The following is an 8,611-nucleotide window of genomic DNA, read 5'->3' on the forward strand; positions in this document are numbered from 1 at the left end:
TGCGTGCTTTTTTTTTTTTTTTTTTTTTTTTTTTTTTGGTACCAGGGATTAAACTCAGGTCCTTGCGCTTGCAAGGCAGGCCACCGAACCGCTGAGCTGAATCCCCGGGCCTTTGGCTGCCACTCTTGATCCTTTCTGTCCACCCTCAAGGTTGGACTGTATCCTTACGGTCACAAGAATTGTGAGGTTTCCTTGCCCTCTTGGATCCCGGGAGCTGGAGCCAAACCTCTGCTACGGATGCCAGCTCAGCTCATGTCATGGAGTCTTTGGTGCCAGGCATTGATCTGAGGTCTTTGCAGGAAGGATCTCAACTGTTGAGACTATTCATACTCCTCTCAGTGACCTCCTGCGTGGGTAGGACTATTCTCCCTGTTCTGCAGAATGCTAACACAGGCTCAGGGATGACGTGACCTGTACCTGGCGTGACCTGAGTAGGCAGGAACGCCCAGCCTGGATGGAGGCCATAGCCTCAGGCTTTCTGCTCATTTTCCTGCAGCTGGCAGCTCCCTGAGCTGGGCAGAAGAGGTTTCCTTATGCCTGTGGGACCAGGAGCTTGCTTCCGGGGCTCCTTGATTCCTGCTTGAAGAAACCTTTCATCTGTTTTAAATCTTGTTTTCAAGGGCAGGAATGATGCCTGATCCTGCCTAGCTCTTTTTGGCCTAAAAAGCCGGAAGTGTAGCTCAGGGGTAGAACATGTGCTTAGCATGAGTGAAGCCCTGAGTTCCACCCTTAGCTCTGCAGAGACCAAACCAAACCAAACCAAACCACACAGCTAAAATCTCTGGCTTCAAAGACAGAGTTGCTAATTGTACAGAGTCCTTGGCTAGTGGATAAACTGACGTGAATCTCTTGCCCCTTTGGGCCCCCAAAGCTCCCGCTTATTTGCATTTACCCGGAATGCTGGAAACTGAGTGTTTGCTGTTACCTTGGTCTGTGACATCTGAGTCTAAGGCCACGCGCGTGAGAGGGTGCAGAGCTGGTTTCCACTCTCTGCCTGCAGTTCAGCGTTATGTCCACCAGAGGTCCTCCTTCTAAGGAACCGGTCACTCAGAGACAGCTCGGAAGAGGGTAGGCTGGGTTCACCACTTGCTCCCTGGGTAGCCTTTTGCAAGTGGCCTCACCTCTCTGTTTTAGTGTCCTGGTCTTTAAGTGGTGAGAAAAGTACCATCGCCACGTGATCTCTGTAACATATAAAGAAAAACCATGAAAGCACTTAACACAATGCTGCTTCACCTCGGCTGAAGTTGTTTCATCACACACGCCCACGTCTGCTCTCTTGCCCAGGTTTGGAAAGGCTTTCTCCACGTTTAGTGCCATAAAAAGGTACTTTTACATTTTTTGTGATAGTAAGTTTCATTGTACATAGTTTGAAATGGAAGTATTAAAATGCACGCGTCCTAAGGTAGAGAGGAGAAGATCCTCTTATGTCGTGCACGACCTCCTCTCGGTGTGACTCGTGCTGTACCTTCAGACCCGGGCGTTGTCGCCTTTGTTACAGTGGCTTCGCCTGCAACATATCCTAGTTGGAGGAAGCCTCAGGAGACCCGATTGCTGTTCTTTTTCTGGCCCCTGACCAAGTGCACGGACTGAGCTTTGGCTTTTGCCCTCCAGCTCGCTTATTTATTTTTGTGGTACCGGGGATTGAACTCAGGTCCTTGCTCTTGCGAGACAGGCCACTGAACCGCTGAGCTAAATCCCCGGCCCTTCGCTTATTTGATTTTTGATAGAATTTATGGGTTGTAGATTTTGCCATTTCTAGTTGAGTTTAATGGTGAGAAGCTGAATTTTGTTGCAATACAAGGTATGACCACCAGAGGGCAGAAAGAGCTCATGATATTGCCCTAGACAGCGCCATCGAAACGTTGGAAAACCTTATTTAAATATTACTTGTGTAAAAACGATGGCTACCGTTAAATGCTATAAACGAAGGCTCATAATATATGCGTATATGTAGTACATATATTTACAGATAGGTAAATAGAGAAGTTCCACAAAGTTTGAGGTGTACCCATACTAGGGAGACGCATTAGCCTCGGTGAGTCTGGCCCACCTTCTCAGAGGCACCCCTTTTCCACCCCGCACGATCCTCCAGCCTCGCCAGGTGGTCTTAGGATGCAAAGCCATGCCACACAGGGCGTGCGCACACAGCTCCGGTCCCATTCCCAGCGCTGAGTCGCCCATGGATTTCCAGCCCCCTCCCCCCATGGGCTCCTGTGGATGAGAACCCTTGGCCTTGTGGCCCGGACAAGAGGGGCCTGAAAGTGGAGGGCAGCCAGTGGGGACTGGAGCTGTCTGGCCATCTCGAATGTTTTCATGCTGGGACTAATTTACATGGGTTTCTGTAGTCCGAGCCTAGCAGGAGCTCCGGGGCTCCATCGCTGGGGCCCCGCCTCCTAAGGAGCTCAGAAGCTGGATGGAGACACAGAAAATTAGCCCGGGCACACGAGGGGTGCTTATGATGCAATCAGCTTCCGCGAGACATTACCAAGTCTGCATGTGTAGGATCTCCCTCTTATCAGTGAGAAAAGGAAGGCTCAGAGAGGTTAGGCGATTTGACTGAGGCCATGAATGAATGAGTGGCAACCCTGAGATTCGAACCCAGGCCTACCTGACCCCAGGTCCCAGACCGAACCCTTATAGTACAGGGCATTTGCACAGCTGTGTGTGTCCTCCGCTAGGTGCCGCCAGGGGGCAGTGTGGAGGCAGTTGCAGCCTGGTTGATAATTTTCTGTGGCCTCCCCTAGGAAATCTCCCCAGGGCAGCTGAGCCTGGAGGACCTCCTGGAGATGACGGATGAGCAGGTTTGTGAGACGGTGGAGAAGTACGGAGCCAACCAGGAGGAGTGTGCCCGCCTCAATGCCTCCCTCTCCTGCCTCAGGAATGTGCATATGTCAGGTGAGCCGGCCAGGGGCGTGGAGCCCGTCCCCAGTGCATGTACCACGTTTCGCAGTGTCCCGTGTGCGGGCCTGGGGTTTGGAGGCTGGAAGGCATTCTTGGGTTTGAACTCAGCCCTGGGTCAACCTGCCGAGGCCCATGGACGATTGGTTCTGGATAATTACAGTCCAGATCTGGAAATACAGGTTGTGTGTAGAGGACCAGGGTCTTTGCATTCCAGGTCACTGGTTAGCTTCTTATTTTCTTACATAAATATGAAGGTGTTCTCAAAAAACTGTGGTGAATGCGTAAATTAAAAAAATTATTCAAGTACAGCACACATTGCTGTTAACCCCCCCCCCCAACATTTTCTCCCTTGCTTGAAACACAACCATCTCATTCATTGGCCACTTTCTCCATCTGCTCTGGGGGCCTCTTTCATGTGTCTTAGTTACACTGTCATGGCGACTCGATGTCCTGAATCCATTCAAAATGTTTCCCTTTCCTGGCCATCCTGATTTTCAGGAAGAGCCAGAAGTCCCCCGGGGCCGGATCTGGTGAATGAGGTGGGTGAGGACACAGAGGAATGTTTTTATGAGCCAGCCTGCCTTCCCATGGGATGGCCCTCGGCGGCGGCAGTCACTGCATTTTTGATCCCGCCTCATAAAGACGCTGAGGAAAGAGGCCTCCAGAATGCTTCAGAAAGTGGCAACAGTGATGCAAGGGAGGGCGAGTGTTCTGAAGCGGACCCGTGGAAATATGTCCTTTACTGCGATACGTTTTTTATTGAGCCAGTGTGTATTTTGGTCACCTCTGTGTTATTCATTCATTATAGCGTATATCAGACTATGACTCCCAAAGCCCCATGGTATGAGTTCGGTGTAATTCTTCCAGACAAATAGGTATATGTCTACTTTTTTAACAGTAGAATTAAGTTTAGCTACACGTGTTATTTTGAAACTTTTTTTAAAATGTAAGCTCTGTGACTTACCAATTTAGGTCCAAATATATTGTCATCTCTCCTGGATCTTTGCAATGAATTATTCAAACACCCATCTGTCTTCGTTAACATAATATCAGACCTCCTTATTTTCAGGCTTCCTACATCCCTGTAGCTTCATGATTTTCTTTTCTTTTTTTCCACAAAGAGGGGGCTGTTTAGTTCCTGGGCGACCAAGTGACCAAGTGGCCAATTCCCTCGTTGAGAAAAGTGTTGTACAGCCCTCTCGGTTCTCACCACAAGGTGGCACTGTTGAGCCAAGGCTGGCAGAGCCCCGCAGATGCTGACTCCTCACAGGTGGTCCTCTCGGATCCCACAGGCGACCTCCACTAGGATCTCCTGGGGACCACTAGGGAACAGTAGGGCAGAACAGCCAGCGGGGAGCCAAGTAGAATGTGTGCAGCCCAGATCCCTCACACATGGCCGTTGTTGACTTTCTTGCTAGCAGATCTAGAACCGGGCTGCAGGCAGCACACAGGGACGGTCCGTCCCCGCCTCTGCCCATAGATAGACATCAGTGCCGCCCCTACTCCCAGTCGTGACAAAAGCAGTGTCCCTGGATATTTCCAAGTTCCGGGGGAGGCAGAACCACCCCGTTCTCACCCAGCGCCTCTCAGCCTGGACAGAGCCCACTCTCCCTGCGGCCAGAAGCGGCAGGGAGATTTCTCCCTTCTTTCTCATTGTTAGTGCTTGAATGCCAGGGGCCTGTCTTCAGCTGTCTCCTGGTTTCGGACAGAGGTTGTTCCCGTGCTATTCCCGTCCCGAGCGGGGCTCTCTGTGGCTACAGCTGTGGCGGTCCCATGACCCAGGTTAACAGGAGGGGTCATGCAGCCAGACGCGAGCAGATCTCCAGCTTTCTGCTTTCCAGCAAGTTCATGCTGCTGTGTCCCCACCCTGCTCCCGTGTCCTGCACTAGGCTGGGAGCTGCAAGAGGTTGGGATGGTACCTGTTTCTGTTCGCTGCTTTATTCCTGGGCAAGTCAACATTTAATGGATAGTAAGAGTTTGATAATTTTTTAAAAAAGATTTTATCAGGAGACAGGGTCTCACCGAGTTGCCCAAGGTGGCCTCCAACGTGCAATCCTCCTGCTTCAGCCTCCTGAGTGGCTGGGATTAAGCGGTGTATCACCACCCCCAGTTCAATAAATATTTTTGAATAAATAGCTCTTCCTCCTGCCCCGGCTCGTGAAAACTCACAGCAGCTTTAAGTACCCAATCTTTGGCAAGGACTGCAAAGCACTGCCACATATGTCCTGTAACCCTCACGGTCTACACCGCCGAGCCCTCACACATCATGTGCCGGCCTTGCCTCTGCACATTCCCCCTGGTCTCCTTGGTTTCTGCTCACCAGGCACGCTACTGCCTCCCGACCTGCATCCCTTGCTGGATGAATGAATACTTCCGTCACTACCTGGCCGTGCCTTTTGTGGCTATGAGTTTCCCTGCCTGCCTGCCTCGTCTGACTGCGACCGCCCTGTGAGCCCTCTATGTCGTTTGTCTTCACCTTGGGTTTCCAGTCCCTCACCCCGCTGTTAATTCATTAAAGGAAGCGCTGGAAAGCTGCGGGATGCACTTGCGGCTGATCTCCACCAGGGGGAAGCAGCGAGCCATCTCCCAAGAATCCTCCCTGTGTCTTTCTCCTCTCTGCCTCACAAATTGAAATTGGCGCCTGGGTGTTTCCAACCATCTCAGGAGCTGGATGGTCCCATCATTTCCTGCCTTTCACATTAACTGAAAGTGTTACTCCAAAGAAATTTTCTTGTGTGCTGGAATTTTTTGCAGAGATAAAATCAGAAATTTTAAATTCTGCCAATGTATGTTTGTTAAAGGACAGAAGGATACAAGTTTTACCGAGGAACTCGTGGAGGCGAGACAGCCGTATGCTGGATCAAGAGTCCTCCCCACCTCGGGATGGAATCTAGCGATGTCAGTGCCAACCTTAGCTTTTCCTTAGGTTTGGGGGCTGTCTTTCTTCATCAGTGCCAGTGAGCCCCAAAGGTAAGGAAGCTTAGCTCTGTGTTCTCTTTTCATGTTTGTTAGATCAGCTTTACCCTGAAACCAAAGAACGATCATCATCCATCCATTCAGCAAACTCAAGGGATCCCAAAGCCGGGGTACCGGAGACTTTCCTTAGTGTATTCACTCTGATTCATCATCTCATTGTGCTGGACAAAATGTGCTGGACGCCTGTTGTGCGGTGTGCGCCCTCTGGAAGTGCAGTTACCTGTGTCCCCGTGGGGGAGACGGGCAGTGGGTGGGCATCGTGCTCAGCACACGCACTGTATCACACCTCAGAACGAGTTCTGGGGGTGAAAGGGAAAGTGCAGCTGGCTAAGCGCCTTTAGTAGCGCACTCTTGCGAGGGAATGGGGGCTGGTTGTCACAGTGACCAGGGCAGAAATCAGGCTCCCACTGGTGTCACTGCTTTCTCCCTGTTGACCCGTAGTCATTGCTAAGGATATACAGAATCTGGAGCCCAGCAGACTTGGGCCTGGATTCCGGTTCTGCCACCTATTAGCTGGTGATGTTAGGTAAGGCATCTCTCAGTCCTGAGCTTAGTCTCCTGAGGATGGGGATGACGGTCATTTCTACCACACTGGTTCTGGAGAGGGTTACATGAGACGATGCAGGAAAATCACAGGGCCTGCCGTGAATCAGGTACATGATAACTATTATGGCTGCCGTATTGTCACCATCTCAACACTGTCAGATCACCATCACCTCCAGTCACTGTCACCACCACAACCATCATCAACACCATCACCACAATTATCACCCCATCCATCACCTCCACCACCACCATCCTCACCATCACAAACACCATCTCCACCGTGACCATCACCACCATCATCTCCACCACCAACATGACCACCACCACCACCATCACCATGACCACCACGACCACCATCACCACCACCACCACCACCATCACCATCACCACCATCATCTCCACCACCACCATGACCACCACCACCACCATCACCATGACCACCATGACCACCATCATCTCCACCACCACCATCACTGTCACCACCACAACCATGACCACCACCATCACCATCACCATGACTACCATCTCCATGACCACCATCACCACCATCACCACCATCACCATGACCATCACCACCATCATCACAACCACCACGACCACCATCACCACCATCACCACCATCACCATGACCATCACCACCATCACCATGACCACCATCATCACCACCACCATCACTGTCACCACCACAACCATGACCACCACCATCACCATCACCATGACTACCATCTCCATGACCACCACGACCACCATCACCATCACCACCACCACCATCACCACCATCATCTCCACAACCACCATCACTGTCACCACCACAACCATGACCACCGCCATCACCATCACCATGACTACCATCTCCATGACCACCATCACCTCCACCATCACCATCACGAACACCATTTCCACCACCACCACCATTACCATCACCATCACCATGACCACCCTCATCACTACCGTCACCACCATCACCATGATCTTCCCCTCATCCACCACCATCACCACCAGTCACCACCATCATCACTAGTGTCCTCCAGACTCTTACTTTTCTCACCTTCATCCCATTCCCTTTTTTTTTCTCTCCAGGGTGCCTCTCTGAGCCTATCTGGGTGGCTGTTACATAACACCTTAGCTGTTAACTCATAAGTAACAGAAACGTGTCACTCACGGTTATGGAGGCAGATTTGCTGTCTGGTTGGGCCTGGTCCTCATCAGTGGCGTTTTATAGGTGTCCTCACATGACAGACTGGAAAGACAGCTCTCTGGGCTGCTCTTACAAGGGCATTAATCTGTTCACATCGGCCCCCTCCTGTAACACTGTCACCTCGGGGTTTAGGTTTCTAAATAGGGATTTTGGGGGACACAGCATTCAGGCCATAGCAGGTCCCTGGGCTTCAGCCTTTCCAGTGCAGCTCTCTAGGTGACTTTCTCCATGTCCCTTCCCTTCCAGCCACTGCCTTCCTCGGTATTGTGGACTTTCTCGCCCATTTCTCATCTGTCTGGCTTGAAGGCCCTCCAGAGGGAGCCCACCTTTCCTGGCCAAAAAGTAGAGGCAGAACCCCTCACACCTTTCCACGGCCCACAGCCCCACCATTGTCCATGGCCGCTGCGGAGCCCTGGTCCTAGGATGACGCCAGCCTGGGTGCTGGAGGACAGTGTTCCAGCCAGCCATCACCTCCAACCGCCGCTGAGCCTGGACCCAAGACGTCGGGGTCTGAGGACTCCAGGCCCCTTCCCTGGGGCTCTCTGCTGCCCCTCAGCTGTCTTCTTCCTTTTCCTGTGGTTCCTTCCTTCCTTCTTCTCCTCTTTCTGGCCTTTTGATCATTTTCAGCCTAGTAATTCATGGTCCTTTTCACTTTCCTCAGGACAAACTCAAGTTGGAGACAGGAGATCCTGGCTTCCTCCCTTGTGTGCCTTCCTTCTCATCCGTCGGCCCTCTGTCCCTCCATCCTGTGCACACTGTGGAGCGAGCTCACGGGGCGTCCGGCACTGTGCGTGCTCAGGGCTGCGCTGAGACCTAGAGGGGCAGAGGGAAGGGGAAGGGGAAGGGGAAGGGGAAGGGGAGGAGGAGGAGGAGGAAGAGGAGGAGGAGGAGGTCTCCTTAGGATGGGTGGCGGGGCAGGGAGCAGGCAGCGGTGAGGAGAGAAGGCTGGCACGGCTGCCTGCTGGGCACCAGGGAGGTGGGCGCGGCCTG

At 52.1% G+C, this 8,611-nt stretch overlaps 1 protein-coding gene across 3 annotated transcripts in view; it reads left to right on the top strand.

The window, feature by feature from the left end:
* Window positions 1-8,611, top strand: part of Ksr2 (kinase suppressor of ras 2) — a 392,217-nt gene that overhangs the window by 89,036 nt on the left and 294,570 nt on the right. For all 3 annotated transcript variants that reach the window (XM_010604091.1, XM_010604094.1, XM_010604092.1), the window contains exon 3: window positions 2,745-2,895. In XM_010604091.1, coding sequence (XP_010602393.1) covers window positions 2,745-2,895 — 151 coding nt within the window. The remainder of the gene's footprint in view (window positions 1-2,744; window positions 2,896-8,611) is intronic.

This window comes from Fukomys damarensis, unplaced genomic scaffold (genome assembly GCF_012274545.1).
Source record: "Fukomys damarensis isolate Sample0158 unplaced genomic scaffold, DMR_v1.0_HiC HiC_scaffold_12, whole genome shotgun sequence".
NCBI classification, from domain to species: Eukaryota; Metazoa; Chordata; class Mammalia; order Rodentia; family Bathyergidae; genus Fukomys; species Fukomys damarensis.